This window comes from Gambusia affinis, linkage group LG12 (assembly GCF_019740435.1).
Source record: "Gambusia affinis linkage group LG12, SWU_Gaff_1.0, whole genome shotgun sequence".
NCBI lineage: Eukaryota > Metazoa > Chordata > Actinopteri > Cyprinodontiformes > Poeciliidae > Gambusia > Gambusia affinis.
In genome coordinates, this window is record NC_057879.1 from 8,111,192 (window position 1) to 8,131,832 (window position 20,641).

Below are 20,641 nucleotides of genomic sequence, written 5' to 3' on the forward strand. Positions count from 1 at the left end.
GCATCAATTAAACACAAGGTTAAACACATTCAGTCAGTACTTACAGCTCATACTTTGTATGAAAGCACAAAACAGGGAAAGGGTGCAAGAAAAACGGTGACTTTACCAACAGCCCCGAAAAGGACATTGCTTTCTTTATTTGAAATGAATTGGCTGTCTAATTAAACTGCATCATTAAAGAAGACGGACTTTGGTGAAAGATGTTGACCAAGAACTGAATCATTATCAATTTAGAGTTGACGTGCTCCTTTATGAAGTTTGAAGAACACTCCAGAAGATGCTCTCTGGCTAATCCAATAATCAGGTTTTTTAAGCAACCCACTTGAATTTTACCGCACAAGATTGTCAGACCAAAAGAAGCAAAATGTAAAAATTTGATCTTAATGACCTTATTTCAGGAGGAAAGCAAACACGGCCCATCACCTGGCTAACGCTATCCCTAGTGTACAGCATGGAAGTGGGAGCATCATTCTGTGTGAGTGTTTCTCTTTGGTAGGAAGTTGGCGATTAGGCCACTTATTCTTGTCGTTTTAACCTGTTTTAATAAATGGGGAAAAAAAGTTTACTTTGTCATCATGTAGTATTGTGTGGAGTTTGTAAGGAAGCAAAGAAATAAAAACAATTTGCAATAAGGCTGTAAGGCTGATTGAAACCCGTTCCAGATGCTCGTTGACCAAAGCTCATAGGTGATAGTAAAACTGACTAATAGTTTGCTGTATTTTGTGGGGGGGTTTTCTTCAAATTGTGTAGTGTCTTTGTTTTCTTTTACATTTTTTAATCAAACATTTTTCTTTAAACGGGAAGGTGACTGGTGACCTCTTAGTCAAGTTAAAAAGCAAACATCCAACTCATTAAAACCATCAACTTCCTACTATAACATTGATTATTTGTGATGTTTCAGAGTCAGACCTTTCAGAGTCACTGGTGTTTAGTGAAGCAACTCTCTGCGTTGGTGAGAGCAGAGCTGCTCGGGGCGTTTTAATTGTTTTAACTGCTTGTTTTTCCTAAAACGAGCAGCAGGAAGTCTTTCCTGTTTTGAATACACTATGAATAGAAGGGAATTGTGTGTGTTTTTGCTTCTGCCTATGCATTCGTGAATGTGTCCATGACAGATGGGAGACGGGGGGTTGGGAGGGATGGCACACCAAAAACCAGGTAAGTGTGTTTTCCACATACAGCCCTTTAGATATACGATCCACTCCAGACCTGGATGTAGACGGTGATTCATGACTCGGCTCCCACAGCCGACTCTTCAGCATCTCCACACGATGGGGTTTATTTTCCTTTCCTCTCTCACACAACTCTCTTCTTCATCACCTCCTCCTCGTCTCATCAGGAAACAGGAACTTCCAGCTTCTGTTTCTGTCACTTCCAAGTGGAAGTAAGAAATGTGGGAAGCTCTCCTGTCGATGTGTGTGCATCGGGGTGTTGGAAAAGGCCAACCTCTTTGACCTGCTTGTTTTTCCTCCTCTCCCACGTAGAACAGGCAAACTGTTTATATCATCAAAACAAACCGAGCTCGGTTTCACACACTGCGATTGAAACACACCTGGTTATCACTCACCCGCTCTCGGGATGGTTTCATTTCTCGAAGCCTTGCTTCAGTGAATCCAGATGCCATGCAGCTCAGTGCTACCCAAGTAACATAAAAGGATGGACGACGGTCAATGAGATCAAACATCATCAGTGCAACACGCTTTTATTCAGCTTAGCACTTAGAACTGTCACTCTCCAGTTCTGCCTCACAGCACAGGTTACGTGAAGCACAACACAAGATTTTCCAAAGAGCAATTAGAGATTTGAAGCTTAAGATGAGAGCAGCTATCAATGGGTGATCAGGTAGAAAGAAAGCTTAGTTTTGATTTCCACATTTCCTGTTACTTTTTGGTATTTCTTATAAATGTGTTTCCTCATATCTGCACTGGACTCTGGAAGGACAGGGACTATTTTTATGGGTATTATGAGAATATTTGCTATCTGTGACAGACTGAATGGACAACCAGGAATTCAATCAGTTTCAACCAGGAAGCACAAACAAAAACAACAAAAAAAAAACACGTTTTCGTTACTTGGTTTAGTATATTTTATTAGAAACATGTACAAAGCTACAATATGTACACAGACAGGGGTGCAACATTTCACTTTCTGAAGTATAGAAAGTGCATGTGCAATAGATCACATCATTTACACATGCACCAACAGCTGTTAAATACAAAAAATACAGGAAGAAAGAAATCACTTTACATAAAGGATATGGTGCATGTCCTTTTTTTGCGCCACTAAATACAGGTATATGAAAAATATTTACAAGTGAAACTCTACAGAGAAGGAGAAGTCATGGACCAGCAGACTGCACCTCATTATTCTCATAATTCCTTTAAACTTTCTTACATATATCACATAATATGTACAGAACACAGCGCAGCTCGGAGAGACCTTAGCTGGAATGTAAACTGGAGGATTCCGTCTCGGGTGTCATTGAAGTCCCGTTGCGTCTCCGGGGTAAAATCTTCAAACTGGAGGCCCGACTCAGAGTCAGGGCCCTGCGGGCCGAGCTCTTGAACCCGGCCCCCAGAAACGCGTAAAGCAGCGGGTTTAGGCAGCAGTGTGCGAACGCCATGGGCTCCGCCACAGACAACCACACGCCCAAAGCCGCCTCCAGCCTGCAGCACCGGGGCAGGACCTCCAACCGCAGCAGCGCGTCCACGGAGATTCCGGCTCCGTACGGGAGCCAGCAGATGAAGAAGCACAGAACCAAGGCGATCGTGGTCCTGACCGCCCGCCGCTTCTGCCTCTGGCCCCCCAACGGGCCTGGCCGGGTCAGCCTGGAGACGATGACGCAGTAGCACACAAGAAGGACCAGACCAGGGATCACCAGGCCCACCAGGACCAGCTGAAGGTGAAAGACGGCCACCCAGACGGGAGCGTTTTCTTCGGGATAGAAGCGCTGGCACACGCTGGCGCCCTCTCCGCCTTCCTGAGTCCGGGCAAATATCATATCTGGGACAGCCAGCAGGGTAGCAGGCAACCAAGCACCTGTAGAGTAGAGGAGGACAAAATTAGATTTCAGAACCTCGTTTGGGTTTGTGGATCATCGCACCATCATCATTGGTAGCTGTGTTTCCATTAACCGTAAAAGAGTGCAAATTGAAATTACTCAAATTAATTTGCTTAGTGGTAAATAGGATTTCTGAGAACTCTCACGCTTTTCCATAAAAAAATTAAAATAAAATAAAAAATCACGCTAGGATGAGCTGGGGTTTTTTCAGTCATGTCGAAATGGATGTAGTAAAACTGCAATGGAAACACTTTCTTGGCATCCTAATCAACAGCCGGATGCTACTACTGGCGAAAACGACGAAGAAGACGAGAGGAAGTAGGAGGAGGATGCTGATTAGCTTAGTATTGTTTAGCTTTGTTTTCAACTCCTCTGATAGTTGATTGATGATGAGCTCTAGCGCCATGCATGAAATATGAAGATATGCTCATGTCATGTAACTGTTTACGTCAGTGTCTCCCAAGATTTTTAATGACTTATGGCGTGAACATGCTTATTCACTAAGGGGTGCCCTTTGTAAAGTTGCACAGTGAAAAAAAATAGCAATAATTTGGTTTATTTAATTGTGGGTGTTTATTTCTCCAAGTCATATTTTCACCATATTATTCATCTCCTACATTAATAAATGTCAGAGTTCCAAACTAAATATTTTCAGATTAAATATTTAGTTAGGAAGTTAGACATTTAGTTTCTAACTAAATGTTAAAGTCTGAACAAAATATGTATTTTTCAAAATAGATATTTAGCTCCAGATTAAATATTTGTTTTGCTAACTAAATATTTACATACAAACTAAATATTTAAACACTTAAATATTCATTTAACTTTCAAACTAAATATTTAGTTCTCAGACTAAAAATTTTGCTCCAAATCGAATATTTATTTTGCTAACTAAATATCTAGTTAATTTAAGTGAAAAAAAATGCTACAGTTTAGTTTTACAAATGGCATCCTGCAGAAACTTTTTCATCTAACAAGTCAAATGTCAGAAAATCTGTCAAAGGAATCTTTTCATCAATGTCTGTTGTTCTGTCTTGTTTTATCTTTTGGACGATGACCTCGGATGTCTCTTCTGGTTTTGGTAGGGTGAAAAGGTGAATGCCGATCTGCTTCTTGGCACTCACCTACATACACCGCCTTGTGTGCCAGCAGCTGCCTCAGCCCACCGGTGTTTGTGCCCGTTGCTCGGACCACTGCCAGGTAGCGGTCCAGACTGATGAACGCCAGGATGAGCACGCTGCCGTACAGGTTGACGGTGTAGATCACGTGCACGCTGATGCAAGCGGCCCCTCCAAAACGCCAGTCATCCAAAGCTGCATCCACTGCCCAGAAGGGAAGAGCCAGAACAAAGAGGAGGTCGGCAGCAGAGAGATGGAGGCGATACCAGTCTGTCAGGCTGCACTTTGACCTGTAGGCATGGAGAGAATCTGATCAATGCACTCATTTTATCTCCCGGTGCACCTGCTCTCGCTTTCCTGTCCTCTCTCACCTGCGCTGGCAGCCCAACACCACGACCACCAGGCCGTTCCCGGTTATGCCCAAGACGAAGATTATGGCATATACCACGGGCAAGAAGACCCGATGAAGCTCGGCGGTCATCCCGTGCTCCACATTGCAAGACTCTTCCAGGTTCTCTCCGTCGTCCCAGAAGCCAGAACCAGAGCCTGTGTCGTTGAAGTCAAGGTAGACATGCTGAAGGCACACGATACAAGATGAAGAAAGGTTTATTCCCAGATTTGTGAGAGTTCTCTGAAAGTTGTGGTGTGCAGCTTAGACAAGCTTACCTCATAGTAAGACATGATGGAGGCGGTCTCTCTCCTCATCAGAGTGAAGCCAAGACTTCCTTCTCAGGGGTTTTATAGCCGTGCTCATGCTCCACCTCCAAACACCCTGATGCATCTGTCCGCTGGCTTTTTTCCTGTTTTCGAGGTGTCAGGTGTTAATACTGGATCTATCACAGGATACCATGTGCGTGTCTGAATTGTTTTAGCCCCTGAGACCTCTGGCTTGTAATCATCAGGGTCAATTGGCAATAGGAAAGACCGCTGCTGAGAAGCAGACAAAATGAGTGTGCGTGTGTGCTGCTGGGTTACATCAGGACAAGCCAACAGTACATGCGTCACTGTCTTGCACGATGCATGAAAGCATGTAGAAATGAACATGCATGAGAGGGAGAGAGATAGAGAGATCCCTGATGAAAAAATAGAGTGTTACATCCTGTGAGATGACTATCAGACTTCCTCTGGTCAGTTCTGGTAAACACCAGGCTGCAGGACCTGCTCTGATCTTTGCCAGTGAAGCATCACGACTGTGTCTCTGGCATCAGATTGTCACCTCTCCAAGAGAAAAGTGAAGGAGCGCTCTGATTTTAAGCTCTGACTTCATGAAGACGGACTGTGCCAACCGATTCACTTAAGGAGGAACAGTTCAATTGAAGGGAATTTAATCTAATTTGACATTTGTAAGTATAACACACTTAACCACTTTTCCCATGAAGTTTTGGTAGATACTGTCCAATCCGAAGAACATTCACACACACGTTCAAAATCATATCAAATTATTCTCTTTCCTCAAAATTCTGCACACCAAAACCTCATTATCAATGATTTTTGAGATTTTTGCTAATTTATTAAAAATAGAAAGCCAAGTAATCACATTTATGCAAGTATTCACAGCTGTTGCCTAAGACTTTGTTCATCCAGCTTGGACATCAATTACATCCTCAAAAAATTTTTTATATAATCCTTCCAGCTTAGTTCACCTATGTGAAGCCAGTTTGGTCCATTCTTCTTCAGGATGGATGGAGATGTCTGTGAAGGCATTTTTAGATCTCTCTAAAGATGTTCAATTAATTAAATTTGGATTCTGGGCTGGCTTGGCATCTCCAGAACGTTCCCAGAGTGGTTCTGAAAGTCTTTGACATCTTGGCCTTGTGCTTTGGGTCGTTGTCCTGCGGGACATTAAACCGTTTCCCCAAACTGAGGTCAAGAAGGAGCAGGTTTTCATCCAGGATGTGCTCTGTACATCACTGCATTCGACTGGTCTGCCAGTTCCCATAGCATGACGGTGACATCACCATGTTTCAGTGTAAGAATTGGTTTTCTCCCAACATGATGCCTGGTATTGACACCAAAGCGTTGAGTCTTATCGGGCCACAGCATTTTGTGTCAGAGAGTCCTTCAGGTGCCCGTTTGTTAAACTCCCAAAGGACAGCCATTTTTGTTTTATTAAGGAGTGGGTTTCATCTAGCCTCTCTACCATCCAGACCCAATTGGTGTATTGCTCCAGAGATGATTATCCTTCTGGAAGGTTCTCCTCTCTCCACAGTGGAATGCTGCAGCTTTCACAGAGTGACCATTGGGCTCTTGGTCACCTTTATGACTAAAGCTCTTCCTCCTCCGTTCGCTGAATTTAGATGGCCAGGAAGAGTTCTGCTGGTTCCACACTTCTTACATCAACCAAAGACGGAGGCAGCTGAGCTCATGGGAATCTCCACAGCAGCAGAAATGTTTCTAGATCCTTCCCCAGATTTGTGCCTGAAGGGAATCCTGTCTCAGAGGTCTTAAGACAGTTCCTTTCATTTCATGGTTGGCGTTTGACCTTTGACTTGCACTGTTGACTGTGGGACCTCATATGGACAGGAGCGTACTTTAACAAATCAAATCCAAACAACTGAATTTACCACAGGTTTACTCCAGTTTTTAGAAACATCTCAAGGAGGATCAGAGAAAACAGCTCAGTCTTGAACTTCACAAACAAAATATTAAGCAAAGGCTGTGAATGCAAATGCAAATGTGTATTTGTTTTGGTTGTCATAATGAGATATTAGTGAGTACAATTTTGAGGAAAGAGATTAATTTAATGACATTTGGAATAAGGCTGTGACATAGCAAAATGTGGACAAACTAAAGCATTATGAATACTTTCTGAATGCTCTGTGTATCACCCAAGTATCTTCAGTCATTGTGGATGGTGATGCTGTGGTCAGGATGGATCTTTTAGATGTTCAAACCCTAAAAATAAAAAAACAATCACAGAGATTTTAAAGAACATCCTTTAAATAATATGTCCGAAGCCACATCGTGTCTTTAAACGACTTATTTGAATAAAGGGCTGCATTCCTATCTCCCATCTGCATCTGATGTAGACTCAAGTGTCTCTGCAGACACATTTCCTGACTCTACTTTGACTGGAAATCTCCATCCTCTAACAATTCACTTAACCCATAAGTAAACAGTGAGTCTACTCCAAAACAAACTTTAAGAAAACTGTCATAAGCGTTCCCTCCTGGCCTCTTATCTGCTTCTCACTTTCCCCCCGCCCTTCCTCAATGTTCTCTGCTCCAAAAAATCTCCCAAAACACACCACCGCTTGGCTGTTTGGGGAAAACATGCAAATTAATGAAAAATATACTTTTTTGATACTTCTTTTTTTTTTTTTCTCAAAAGCTGCTTTTTGCAGATAAACTTGTGAATTCCCCAAATGTGGGACAACAAAGGATATTTCTATTATTTGGAACATCTTATTGATTTTTAAAAAAAATTTTGTGGCCATCACAACAGGAGACGTGGGCAAATCGCTGGTTTTGACTAAACCCAGAAGTTTCCAAAAAATAATTGCAGTTTTCTTTCAACACAACGAATTACTTGTCATCTGTTAGTGCAGTGGTTCCCAAAGATTTTCTTCTGCCCCCCCCACGGATTACAATAAAATCACCCCCAAAATAGAAAAAATAAATAAATAAATCAACTGGGCACACACATCGTTCAACCAGACATAAACCTATACACATATTTGTTTTCAAACTCCACTTAAGTTTATTTCACACTTCAGGTTAAAACAAAACAAACTACAAACCATCTTTACAGTGAAACGCTTTAGTGTAACTGTTTTTTTGTTTTTGTTTTTTTTTCACCCATACTGCTTCCCGCCTCTCACTGTGTTGGTGAGACGAAGAATTAAATGTATCAGTATTTGCGTGGTGGCGCCACCTAGTGGACTGAAATGCTGGAAGCAAGACTACCGTTTGATGTGATAAAACAAAATTAGAGCTGTTTCATTCTCTGCAATAACACAGTTGTAATGCAATATGTTGAATCTAATGGCATTAGGAAAATTGTATCACTGAGAAGCAGTTGATTGTGAAACTTATGAAAGTTGAGGTTTATGTTACATCTGGTGTAACACTAACATAGCATTTCAGAAAATAAAATAAAACATCATGATGGTAGTGTGATGGTTAGGATACTTTTTATAAAGTTCAAATAAAACAAATGAGAAAAGCGGTAGCCTGCATGTCCTAAAAAAGGCAAATATTTATATTTAAATGGCTGAAAGTGCTTAAACATTAGACAGACGGAGTTTGATACTAAAAACATTATATGGAAGAAATTGAAGGAATCAGTGGATGTAGTGAAAAACTTATTCTGACATGAGTCAAAGGCATCAGCTTATGTTGTATGTGGATCAAGATATTTTAAGTATAAGTACTTTGTGACATAAATAAGTTAAAAAAACAGTCTATACCAAAGTACAAGTATACGGTTTAGTATTAATGTACATAGTCTTACACTTCTCTTTATGCTTTCAAAGTCCAAGTATACGTCACTGTGCTATTTTTAAGCATTCACAATGAACATTTTTGTTCTGATTGGCATTTCCTTGAATTTTGTTGTCAGATAACTTTGCACAAACAAAAAACCTTGTTTTGGATGTACCTAATTTTGAGGTCACACCTTTTGTCTTAAAATGAAAGATCTATTGCATCAGCATGTAATCTTATGCTGGATTTAACAAATAAACTTCCTTTTTAAAAAAAGAAAAGTTCCATATCCACTGGTACTGAAGGTAGATATAAAAAAATAATTGTTTCAGAAAGAGGTTAAATAAAGACACACACAAAAAAAACTGACAAAGACGTCTGACTGAGATTCACGAGGCACAAAATCTTCATTCCTCCAAAGTAAAAAAAGAGATTATACAAAATATTGACAAAGTGTCAATATTTATACCATCAATTGTTTCTGTTCTTGAGAGGACTGGAACCTGCAGATGACTGTGCAAAGGATTCTTCATAAAAATCAAGAAAATGACCAACAACGCCAAACATCTCCCTTGTGAGACTGTTATGCAGCAACACTGACTGCTACAGGATCCTTTCTGCCCACAGCCATCCACTTCCACAACTCTTTGCATAACCTTGTATGAGTAACATTTAATTTCCCTCTAGAATTAATAGGTTACTTTAAATTTTGTATTAGCATTGGATTTTTTTCCACCCCCAATTAGATAAATGTGCTCAAATTAGTAATAAAAGCAATAAAAGATTAATCTAAATAAAGATTTTTTTAAACATCTTTATCACAGGTGGCAATAAATGTGGCAGGTGTTGCACTACAGAGACAGATGCAAAAGATAAACTGGTAAAAATGTTTAAACACATTTATTCACAGTTAAGTTGCATGGGAATTTCAATTCAATTCATTTTTAGCAAAAAACAACAACAAACAAACAAGAAATAGATGAACTTGAAAGTTTGTGGAAGTGCAACAATACTTTAAGGAAAACAAATCCAACAGAATTAGAGCAGCAAACGCAAACACTTCAAAAAATAAAGTTTAAATAATCAGAGGGCCTCTGCTTCGATAAAGACGGACGCCTTCGTTAGGACGTTTCTCTGATGATCATGCTGCTTCTCCCCCGCAGCTGAACGAGAAGGTCTCTGAACTCGCACGTCCTCTTCGGTGCTCTCCTCGGGGCTCCAACTGCCGCTGATGCTGGGGCCTTCGGGGCCGCTGATGACGGAACAAGTTCAGTCACATCGTTCTTAGAACAACCCTCCGTTTCTGGACTTATCTGAGCTCCGGGGTCGCCGCCCTTGCTAAAACTCCCGTTCGGGTTGTCGACCATGCCTTTTGTATTTGTGTGCTGGCGCAGACTGTTGTTTTGGAGACGGTGCTGCTTAGCAACGCGGGGACCTTGAGAACTATCCCTCCTCCTCCTCCTCCTCCTCTTTTTCTTCTTCTGATTTTTCACCATGGAACTGGCCCGTCTCAGGTTCCTGGCACGGACAGAGTATCACATATGAAGCTGTTTTATATGATGGCGTGTAATTTCTATATCTAAAAAAAAATTTAAAAAATTCTGAGCTTGAAAAGTTAAAAAATTTTTACATTTTGAAATTCTTCCACGCTTTTTTTAAATGAAATCTTTTTCCTAGCAAATTAAAACATTTTTTTAAAACTTTATCCTTCCTCTTTCAAGAATTTTTGGTGGCTAAAATTTACTCTTCCTTTTTTTCCCCCCTACATACGACACTGTTGTTTTACATGAAAATGACAAAACTGAAAACAAGCAAGCACACAGTTTACCTCTTGAGGAAAATGTGCGGCCTCGAACAGGGCGAGGATTGCTCTCCTCGTCTCATAACGACTCCATCGTCCAGCTGAATGTGACTTAGCGACTTCCTGTCAGCACACAGGCAATATAAGCACGCATATGAACAGCAGCAGCTATAATTAAACACACCTTCAGGTGTCTTACTGTCTGGCATCAGGTTGTCCTTTAGGCTTCCATCTTTTCATCAGCACCCATTGGTCACAGGTCAGAGACTTGGGATCTGAAAGAGAAACCAGACCGTAAGAGTTCATGTGAGATGGGAGATTAGATATTTCTTATTTCAGCGGCTTTCTTTAAAAGTTTATGGTGAATAAGAGATTTTTTGTGAATAAAATGTACAATAAAGAGGATGAGGTGAACCGTGACCATAGCTATTCAGATAAAAAAAACGATGTACACCAGGGCTGAAACGATTAATCGTGATTAATTTATCATTGTAATAATTGTCAACTAATTTAGTAATCAATTAAATTGCTTACTGGACAACAAAGACTCAGAAAAAGGCCATTTACTGAAAGAAACGACACATTCAAGCGATAAGTAAGCCAAAACTGTTCAATATACATGTACATTTTGCATTTAAGATAAAAAAATACCTGTCTGTAAATATGTGGAAGTGTTAGCTTCACCTGGTTCAAATTCACTAGAGGAATGGTTTGTTTCATTTTAATTTTAAGAAAGAGTGTAAGGAGGCAGCAGCAGCAGCACGACGCTTTGGGGGATGTTGTTCTGCTTGGAGATGGTATTTTTCCAGGAGTTATTGGAGATTATGAATGAACGAAAATACTTTTTTAATCCTCAGAGGGGGAATTCACATTTCAGTAAATGATTATGATTATGTAAATCATGTCACGGAAACGGTTTCCCTTTTTCAGGAATCGCTTCTCTAATCTAATATAAAGTATTAAACATACTTTTCATTAACCCCGCATTTCTGTATTTAAAATTGTATTTATCTCATTGATCTGGTGTAATATTAAAATTTTAAATGTCTTGTTTTCACTAACTGTAAGCAGATAGTCATAAAAACCTCTGTATCACCCTATGCTTTAAACCATTAATGCATTCCTATTTTCTCATCCACAACTTTTTACACCACATTTTACTTTTTAATTTCTCTTAGCATAGGACTTGCATGAATAAACTAACCGTTATCTAGAAGTTTGCTTCTGATCGGCGTCTTCAACCTCTTAGCCTTCTCGTAGAGCTTGTGGCAAGCCGAGCAAACGTCCCTGTAAAGCTCGTCTCTGTAATCACAGCACAGAGTGGACGGACCGGAAACTATGCTGCTGTTGCTGCTTTCAGAGCCACTTTCATCATTTGATTTATCCAGTCCATAACTGAGCATGCCAACCGCCTCCCTCGCGGCCCCTTGCTTGGCAAAAGGATCACTGGTGATGAGGTCGATGATGTCACTTTCCTCGCTCTCATCTGCACGGGTCTCCTCCAACCGCGGCCTTCCTCTCTGGCTCCTACGGCGAGGCCGAGCGACAACGTCGTCTGATGCAGGACTTTTCTGGGGGAACTTTAGTCTGGAGGATCGTCGGAGAGACATGGGCGTTGTCCAATTCAAGGTGTACTCAAATGATCTGTGAAAGAGCAACAGCGATTAATTACAAGGGTTAACATGTACGTAACATGTACCTGAGTCCTGACATGGACTCAGGTACATGTTACACTGTTTCCTGTGGATGAGCAATCAAAAGTAAGGACTTTTATGCGTTTTCTTTCAAAATCCTATCAGCTCACCTGTAATATTCGACTTTTATGGACAGCGAGTGAGATACATCAAAGTCGGTTGCATCATACCTGCAATATTTGGAGACAAAAAATTATAATAATCACGACAGATATAGAAATATTACAGCTGCAGATTAGCTAAAACATGGTGTTCCTTCCCCTTATTGTTGACGTCACATCAATAATAAATAAATGTTGTTTCAGAGAAGATCAATATCTTCTTGACTTAATATTTGCTCTTGATATGTTATGATACTGTATGAAAATAAAATTCACAACCTTCGACCACTAAGTTGCATCAGATTTTAGGATACATTTTAGTCAGGTAAATGTATTGCCATTCAATGAACGACTAACGGGGATCACGGTTAGAAACAGCAGCTAAACAGTATGAAGTTAACTTATATTATAAAACGACGAAAAACAAAACGGCAAAAGCTAAGCGAGGCTCGCAAAGACCCGTGTCTTGATCGAAAAAAGTTCAACGCCCGGCGAAAATGAACAGTTTTGTTCAGCTAAAGTTTGAACCAAGAGGGAAAACAAAGCTAGGCTAAAAACAAACGGAACATTCAGAGCGCCGGGTTCGCCGCTCTCTATTGAACCGTGTTCAGATTTTAAACTCACGTCGGCTCACTTCCCTCACAGTTTTCATCTTCAGACATGCTCCTAGCTGCTTCATTCAGCTGCTAAAGCTAGAGGAAGGTAACCGGGCTTACACATCGGCTCGCGCTGGGATGTGCAGCTCCCGGACGTCATCTGCTAGGAGTCGGAGGAAAGGTGCGCGAGGTGGTGCAAGGAACTCCGATGAGCCAATCAGGAGCCATCACTTATATCCAGACTTCCTGTATGGCAGAGAAGAATTACAACGCCACCTGCTGGCCGTGAGCGATAGCGGTGAAGAAATTTCATATTTTTAAGGAGGATTTAAGGATTTTAAACATATTTCTCTCCTCCTAACTGGGTCATTGTTTTTTTTAAGCTATCTTATATTTCACATTCATCAATCGCCACATTTCTGTCTCTACCTATATTGCAAGTTTCCTTCTGTCAAGTCGACTCCCCCCCTACTCATGCTTCTATGCAGAGCTTTTTGGCCACATTTTAATTTCATGACTAGATTAATTCAAGATTCTTCAAGAATTGTCCTACATTGGTAGTAGTTGCAGTAGCTGTGCACTGGTTTAATAAATGATCAATAGAATAATAATTGAATAATTATAATAATTATTTATCTAATGTTTTTTGTAGGTATTCTTCGAAGTGCTATTTGTGTGCACGTCTTTATAAATAGTCACTGACGAGGCTAGAAACTTAAAGAAGAGTGACTAAATAGAACTGAGCAATTAATGTGCAATCTTCTGATTTCCTTCTCCACTGAACATATATTACTAAACATCTAGATTTCAAAATTTGTTGAATTGGAAGCAAAAGCTAAGGCATAAATAAACAGTTCAGTATCTAACACAGAACCACGTGGTACATGTCAACCTAGTCAGTATTATTTATCTGATAGAGAAATCTATTACTCTATTAAAGTATCTGCTTCTTAATCAAAAAAAGTCTCACAGTACTAATTCTCTAAAATCAATTTCTCTACAATGTATTGTAGTTATTTTCACTATAACATTATCAAAAGTGTGCAAAAACAACCTTTCTAATTACATTTGCTAAATGAAAAACTAAAATCAACACTTTGAATGTTAGAAACAAAATTAAAGTTGGGCAAAATTGCTCAGGTTGCTCTTTCAAATGGCCACCAGCAAGTTTGTTTCACAACATGCTGTAACACGGTGAGAGGAAAGGCAAGCTAGTCCCAGAACCGGTGGTGCAAATTCCACGACTTTCTTCCGACTGAGATTACTGAGGTTTGTGTAAACACTCGTGAACCCCGTTGTTGACGCCCACTGAACCTTACCTCGGTTCTTTGGCTGAGGAAACATCAGGAGAAATGTAATCACTTAGTAACTAAATCCTAAAGAACCAACACTCTGACCTCTGACTACAGTAAACTGAGATAATTGCTATTCTTTTGTTAAGGACTTTGAACACATGTAACTCCTGGAGGAGCTCCAGCAGGAAGAGGAGCAAAGGGCGTGAAAAGTCCACATTTGTTTTCAGAGGAGTGGAAAGGAGGGTCTTACGGTAAATATTTTCATTGTTTTTCTTTTTTCATTGGCGATACATGAAGAAGGAAGGTCGAAGAATGAGGAAAGCATATTTTTGGGTATTATTCCTCCTGAGCATGGCTGTAGAGGGAACAGGTGCTGCAGGGAAAGTAAAGGACTCTGCAGAGACTCCCAAGCTTGTCAAGACGAGCAAAGTCAAAGAAAGTGACACCATTCCGGAAAAAATAAGCTCTTCTTCAGGATTTCTAGGTAACCTGCTGGTGGTGCCTATGGACGGGAGTCACTGGGTGGGCATAAAAGCCATCGCACAAGAAATGGGTCGGCGTGGACACAGGGTCACCGTGGTGATTCCGGAGCTCAGCGTACGGATGGGTCCGGGGAAATACTATGATACAATCACCCATCCTGTTCCCTATGGCCGGGACTACATGGACTTCGTGATGACCTCACACAAGGACGTCTTGGAGAAATCAGCACAGCCTTTAATGGAGAAGATAAAGAAGCGATTCAGTCAGATGCAGAAAATTATGAGCTTTATTCACACCACAGCAGAGAGTCTTCTGTTCAACTCCAGCCTCATTTCTCATCTGGCACAGCAGGTGGGTGAACATGCAACACAGGGACGGATTTTTAGGTTATTGTTGTGGAAAAAAATGACTTAATGACAAGAGTCTAGATGAGAAGAAATAAGACATTTATTAAAACCTTGCAAGGTGAGAACAGAAATACAGAGACAAAGGAGTCTGTCAAGTCTGCACTGACTAACAGTGGACCTGGCTTCCTTTTACAAGTTCTGGTCAGAGAAGAGAGACTTCGACCAGATGATTGGACTAGAGGTGTGAATCCCTGATTGTGATGCATCAGGGATTCCGTGGAGCCCAACACAGATAGTCTTGCCATTTGTCTATTGTCAAAGAGAGGAGGTTGTGCTTTCATGCTAAAGAGGGCAGATAAGTTCTATGTTTGGGAAGTAACACTTAGATCATCTCCAGGATCAAAGAGATCTCCCCTGCTGTTATATGACACTGCAGAGGTCTATGTGAGAGCAGCTTGACCAATCTCATGATAAGACTACTTAGAAATACCTAAAGCAGTAGAGGGGTGAGGAGCACCTTATAACATTTTCCATTGCAGTTATACACAAAAGATGTGTTTTTTGCTTAAGTTTTATCTGCTGTGCTGAACTACCCTTTGAAATTGCAGTGTAGGCACGAGAACAAAGATTTTCAAGGAACATTTCCGTATGTTGCTTGGGATTCCTTGTTTTCACGGTGATATTTGTTTTTACCTATTTATTTTCTGCTATTAAATTGTTTAGGCATTTCCTAAAAATAAAAATAAAAAAAAGAATATCAGCACACAGTACCCAAAACTTATTGACGTATCAATTTATTGTGTCTCAGATGCCTCAGCCACCATCTGTATTTCAGTATTTTTCTCCTCTCTTTTTGTCTCAATTCCTTCACAGAACTTTGATGCAGTCCTGACTGATCCAATGATCCCAACGGGCTTGATAATTGCTCACAAATTAGGTAAATTATGAATTATTATGAATCGTGTGAACCCGCTGATCAGTCTGTGCCAAATCACTCTCAGGTATCCCCTCCATTAATTTACTGCGGGGGGTTCCCTGCTCTCTGGATATGAAGGCTACAGGCTGTCCCTCCCCGCCTTCCTTTGTGCCTCGATTCTTCACCGGATTCACAGACAGGATGAACTTTAAGGAGCGAGTCATCAACTCTTTGGTGAGCACAGCTAGTGGAAAATAAAAGATGGCTCCTCCAGCTTTGAATCAAAAGTATAAGCAAAAAACGACCTCCAAATTTAAGCTAGCACTGTGTAGTTTTGGAATGTTTGGACACAATTTCATAATTGACACAAATGTACCCGTTGAAATGTTTTGTGTGAACTCTACGTGATCAGAAAACAAAACAAACAAAAAAGAACTTTTCATTTTGATTCTATGATGCCAGGGTTTGTACACCATAGCCACCGTCCTGCTTCGTTTCTGACCCACAGGTGGCGTTACTGGAGCCGTTGTTATGCCGGCTGATGTACTGGCACTTTGACCAAATAGCCTATGACTTCCTGGAAGAGAAGGTGAGCGTGGCAGAGCTTTTTGCAGAGTCCGCTATCTGGCTGCTCAGGTAAGGATGTTGCAGGATTATTTTTCTATCTTATTTTTTCCACTACTTTGTTTTCATCATCACAACTACCGTGGTTGTGATGGTAAAGGGCGATACAGATGCCCTGGTGTTGAGGATCTGTCAACACCAGATGGTCTGTCCTTCATGAGCCACCCTACATCTGTAACACCTCTACTATCATTAGCCTCATTTGTAATTAGCTTACATAATACCAGTGTTATTACAACTGTTGTTTTGTAATCCTACAGGAGTAACAAACTAAAATATATATATATATATTTTGATATACAGATTGCCATATTATTTGAACCATTTGAAAGTAACATCAGCTGATGAACACCAAATTTACAGTAAACAAGTCAACAAGTTTAATATCTTATATTTCTCCAACAGTGGCAGCAGCCAACATTAGGAAGAGATTAATCTGTTTTTTGAGAAACATCTAGAAAAATTCTATGAAAATTGTTTTTTCATGTGTAACAGCATTTGGTGTGTATTGTTCAATGTTATTTTAAACATATAAATTTGTCACGCTAGCTTGTTGCTCTTGGAGGCCCTCTGGTGGTGTTGAGGCCATAAGTGTAGCTGCTTAACTTGCACATGCTTTGGGCCGGTTCTGCTATAAACCTGAACCTTATATCTCATAGAAATCTGGATGTCTTTCATCTTATTAGAGCTCACAACATTAACTTGTTCAGAAAACAAAGATAAGCTGTTTGTTTGTTTGACCCAACATCCATAAGGTCATCCTTCCCTGAGGCCTCAAGACTTAGACAACAATAAAGGAATGTGTGATAAATCAGAATTTTCTTGTGATTCTATTCACACAAGGATTGACTTTACACTGGAGTTTCCCCGTCCTCTCATGCCCAACGTTGTCCTGGTTGGTGGGATCAATTGCAAAGTGAGGAACCCTCTTCCTGAAGTGAGACATTTTTGCCAAATCTCTAACTTTTTCAGACATTCCTCCTTAATACCTCTGGGTGAGAAGAAACATTAAGAAGCTCTGATGTGTGCGTTTTCAGGATTTGGTGTCATGGTTGTCAGGCGAGCATGGGTTTGTGGTGTTCACTCTGGGCACCATGATTTCAGAGCTGCCAGATTACATCACTTCCACCTTCCTGGATGCCTTCAGCCAGATTCCTCAGAAGGTACAACGACACCAGTGGATAACAATATAAAGCCATCCAGTGCCTTGTAAAACCATTCATGCTCCTTAAATATGCTTGTATTTTGTCATGTTGTAATTTAAAGAGCCAGACCGACACAAAATGCAAAACTGTGAAGTAGACGGAAAAAGAAACATTATTTACAACATAACAAATACTTTACAATGATCTATTTGAGTCCAACTCGATTTTACCAGCTCTTCTCTAGTCCGATAAGAACAAGTTGTACTGAAAAGCAAATGCATGCCACACTTTTCAGAATTTTCCTTTCATTTCAGAATCATGCAATACTGATTTTGAAAACGTTCAGTAGGTGTGAATACTTCTGTATGTGATCTCAGGGTCTCCAAACTAAAAGCTCTATTAACACTTCTGACAGGTGATATGGAGGTACACTGGCAAGGTTCCAGACAGAATCCCAGACAACGTGAAGATGATGAAATGGGTGCCTCAGAACGACCTGTTGGGTAGTAAATCTATCTAAAACATCTGGAAGGACAACATATCACTGCTCAGGCATATTAAACATCTAATTTTGCAAATAATTTGATATCTTTTCCAAGCTCATCCTGGAGTTCGAGCTTTCATCACTCACGCCGGATCACACGGGATATTTGAGGGCTTGTGTCACGCCGTCCCCATGGTGATGGTACCACTGGGCGCAGAGCAGCCCGACAACGCCCAGAAGATAGCGAACAGAGGAGCCGGAGTCGTGCTGGATATCACCGCTCTCACCACGGAAACCCTGCTGCAGGGGCTGAACCAGGTCATCAATGACACCAGGTAGGAGGCGGCACAGCTGAAACATTCCTCACCTCAGCTGTGAGTTCAACCTGTTCCATCCCTGTGTGCGCGATCAGGTACAAGGAGAACATCGGGAAGCTTTCGGCTCTTCACAACGACCGGCCGATCGACCCTCTGGATCTGTCGGTGTTCTGGACTGAATTTGTGATGCAACATAAAGGAGCGAAACACCTCAGACCTGCTTTCCATGACCTGTACTGGTTCCAGTACCACAGCCTGGACGTCATGGCCGTACTAACTACAGTGCTGTTGGTTTTTGTGGCACTGACATTTAAATGTGTGAAGCTCTGCCTCAGGAAACTGAGCAGGAAGAGGAAGCAAGAGTAGGTGGAGTTGGAAATTCTCAGTTTCCATCCTCATCAGTGTGGGGAAAGGAAGTTTTAAAATCGTGGTAAAACCTTGATTTTAAACACTGTAAAGAATAAAAATAAATTCATGGAGGTGATCCAAAGAAGCTTTATTAAACTGAAAATGCAGAATACAATAAGATCAAATTACATAATGCCGGCTCCAAGGAGGAGAATCAGTGTCCTCCTTTCTTTGGAGGAAACATGGTATACTCTATTGCCAGAGCGACAGTGAACGCAGCGAAGCCCCATTTAAATCCTCGGAAGAGAACGTCCGACAGAGTGACCGCGCGCGAGAATCCGCCTGAATACCTCCATGCCTCGTTGCTGCAGGCGGACAGAGACAGAGGGGAGAAGACAGTCAGACATCCCCTTGGACACAAACACAACCTTGTTAAAATGGTTGTGTTTTTTATCCAGCATAAAAATCTGACTTTGATAAATTGATTGGAAACTCTGCCCATATTACAGGGTAACTGTAATATATTAAATTAATTTAAGATATGTAAGGCCTTCATTTAGAAACATGAATTTAAGACTTTCATTGGATGCACAGACACCGTGTTATTTCCGTTTAATCACAGTCAACACAAGACAACTAAATGCTGAAACTGAATCAAAAGTTGCCATAAAATATTAGTTTAAAGGTTCACTGGTCTGTTGAAACTTTATTTTTCATATTTGTTGCTTTGGCTGTTGAACCGTCATTAATTTACTTACTTCCCTCAGATATTTGTACATGTGTGAAAAAATACTGACCGTGCCCACGGGTCTTTGAGGCCCCTTTTTGTCAGTCGCTGCTGCGTGAACTCCAGCGGGGTTCCTTCCACCTTCCACTGCCGCCAGTCCGGCATGGACATCTTGCCGTGGCCGTGATCACCTCCCATGCTGAAAGCAAAAACGTTTCTCTGTCCTCATCTTGTTGGTGCTTCAAATGTTTTCTGTTTTCTTTCATAAAATAAATACAATCTGCGGTTGTAAATGCAGTTTAGTACAACTCACTGTAACTAAGATAAATAATGAGAAGAAACAAGGAGAAGAAAGCTTCAAAGACATGGTTAAAATGCTGGGTTTATATATGTTTTGTGCTCTTCTATGACCGCCGCTGTACAACATTCACAAATTTCGTCCTGTTCATTAAAAACTCTTAGTATGGTGACTTTCTTCCAAGAAATAATTTATGAAGATGCCTTTTATGCTTTTCAATCTGGTTTAGTGAAGGTTAAAATGTACGTCAATAAAACTAATTAAATTACAGTTTGAATTATTTTTTCTTTCCACTTAATTATGTATGTTTTATTATACCAGTGTTAATCTGGCCATACTGTTAATGTTACATGTTTTTAGCAGAAAAGTTGAAAAGAGGCCATTTTAATGTGATACAACAGGAACCATAACTGTAATGTATCAAAGTACAACAATGTCAGCATACAACACACTTATTTACGTTAATATGTCTTTGTTTAGATAACATAATAGCTGGACTCTTTCTGATACAAGTCGTTGTTTTCTCAGCTAGCACGCTAGCTATGCTATGATATTAAAAATTCACTCCAAGAACTGTTTTAGCTCACTGCTTTGTTTGCGATAATAATGTGGAACCACAACCCAAGATATGGCAACAGAAAACTCTGTATAATGTCAAGCTTAAAAAAGATAAATAGGTGTACCTGAACGGTTTGTTGTGACCTCTGCTGCTGAAGAGAAGACTGCGACAATCAGCTACACTTGACGGCAGAATTACGGCGAAGTGTTGGGGACAAAAGACCAACGTTTTCATAAAGCGCGAGCATACGTATAACGTAATATGTGATTAGGTTTACATATATTTACTGGAATAATAAATACTTTG

The 20,641-nt window shown here is 40.6% G+C and overlaps 4 protein-coding genes across 4 annotated transcripts; 1 reads left to right on the forward strand and 3 right to left on the reverse strand.

The window, feature by feature from the left end:
- Positions 1-2,069: 2,069 nt before the first annotated feature.
- LOC122840732 (C-X-C chemokine receptor type 4-like) lies at positions 2,070-4,979 on the reverse strand. The gene is made up of 4 exons (XM_044133330.1): positions 4,843-4,979; positions 4,548-4,750; positions 4,183-4,466; positions 2,070-3,036 (listed from the first exon to the last, which is right to left on the reverse strand). The coding sequence occupies exons 1-4, from the start codon at positions 4,879-4,881 to the stop codon at positions 2,438-2,440; spliced, it is 1,125 nt and encodes a 374-aa protein (XP_043989265.1). The 5' UTR covers positions 4,882-4,979; the 3' UTR covers positions 2,070-2,437.
- A 4,507-nt stretch (positions 4,980-9,486) lies between these two features.
- si:ch211-227n13.3 lies at positions 9,487-12,994 on the reverse strand. Its single transcript, XM_044133334.1, has 6 exons — positions 12,821-12,994; positions 12,206-12,265; positions 11,606-12,045; positions 10,601-10,676; positions 10,429-10,524; positions 9,487-10,118 (listed from the first exon to the last, which is right to left on the reverse strand). Exons 1-6 carry the CDS (start codon positions 12,856-12,858, stop codon positions 9,722-9,724), a joined length of 1,107 nt encoding a protein of 368 aa, XP_043989269.1. The 5' UTR covers positions 12,859-12,994; the 3' UTR covers positions 9,487-9,721.
- Positions 12,995-14,089: 1,095 nt separating this feature from the next.
- On the forward strand, positions 14,090-18,781 carry LOC122840734 (UDP-glucuronosyltransferase 1A1-like). Its single transcript, XM_044133333.1, has 9 exons — positions 14,090-14,921; positions 15,791-15,854; positions 15,919-16,067; positions 16,342-16,469; positions 17,301-17,394; positions 17,495-17,620; positions 18,018-18,105; positions 18,202-18,421; positions 18,499-18,781. Exons 1-9 carry the CDS (start codon positions 14,379-14,381, stop codon positions 18,767-18,769), a joined length of 1,683 nt encoding a protein of 560 aa, XP_043989268.1. The 5' UTR covers positions 14,090-14,378; the 3' UTR covers positions 18,770-18,781.
- Positions 18,782-18,874: 93 nt separating this feature from the next.
- Positions 18,875-20,588, reverse strand: ndufb3 (NADH:ubiquinone oxidoreductase subunit B3). Its single transcript, XM_044133339.1, has 3 exons — positions 20,460-20,588; positions 19,549-19,677; positions 18,875-19,116 (listed from the first exon to the last, which is right to left on the reverse strand). Exons 1-3 carry the CDS (start codon positions 20,567-20,569, stop codon positions 18,966-18,968), a joined length of 390 nt encoding a protein of 129 aa, XP_043989274.1. The 5' UTR covers positions 20,570-20,588; the 3' UTR covers positions 18,875-18,965.
- Positions 20,589-20,641: the final 53 nt, after the last annotated feature.

Bases quoted from the DNA above. Each gene is read 5' to 3' on its own strand.
- LOC122840732 (XM_044133330.1), bottom strand. From the start codon at position 4,881: ATGAGGAGAGAGACCGCCTCCATCATGTCTTACTATGAG. The intron at 4,467-4,547 runs GTGAGAGAGGAC...CCATGCCTACAG, and splicing joins GTGTTGGGCTGCCAGCGCAG to GTCAAAGTGCAGCCTGACAG. The intron at 3,037-4,182 runs GTGAGTGCCAAG...TCTACTCTACAG, and splicing joins ACACAAGGCGGTGTATGTAG to GTGCTTGGTTGCCTGCTACC.
- si:ch211-227n13.3 (XM_044133334.1), bottom strand. From the start codon at position 12,858: ATGTCTGAAGATGAAAACTGTGAGGGAAGTGAGCCGAC. The intron at 10,525-10,600 runs GTAAGACACCTG...GTGTGCTGACAG, and splicing joins GGACAACCTGATGCCAGACA to GAAGTCGCTAAGTCACATTC. The intron at 10,119-10,428 runs GTAAACTGTGTG...TGTCCGTGCCAG, and splicing joins CCGCACATTTTCCTCAAGAG to GAACCTGAGACGGGCCAGTT.
- LOC122840734 (XM_044133333.1), top strand. From the start codon at position 14,379: ATGAAGAAGGAAGGTCGAAGAATGAGGAAAGCATATTTTTGGGTATTA. The intron at 16,470-17,300 runs GTAAGGATGTTG...TATTCACACAAG, and splicing joins TCCGCTATCTGGCTGCTCAG to GATTGACTTTACACTGGAGT. The intron at 17,395-17,494 runs GTGAGACATTTT...GTGCGTTTTCAG, and splicing joins TGAGGAACCCTCTTCCTGAA to GATTTGGTGTCATGGTTGTC.
- ndufb3 (XM_044133339.1), bottom strand. From the start codon at position 20,569: ATGAAAACGTTGGTCTTTTGTCCCCAACACTTCGCCGTAATTCTGCCG. The intron at 19,678-20,459 runs GTACACCTATTT...TTTTGCTTTCAG, and splicing joins GGTCACAACAAACCGTTCAG to CATGGGAGGTGATCACGGCC. The intron at 19,117-19,548 runs GTCAGTATTTTT...GTCCGCCTGCAG, and splicing joins CTCAAAGACCCGTGGGCACG to CAACGAGGCATGGAGGTATT.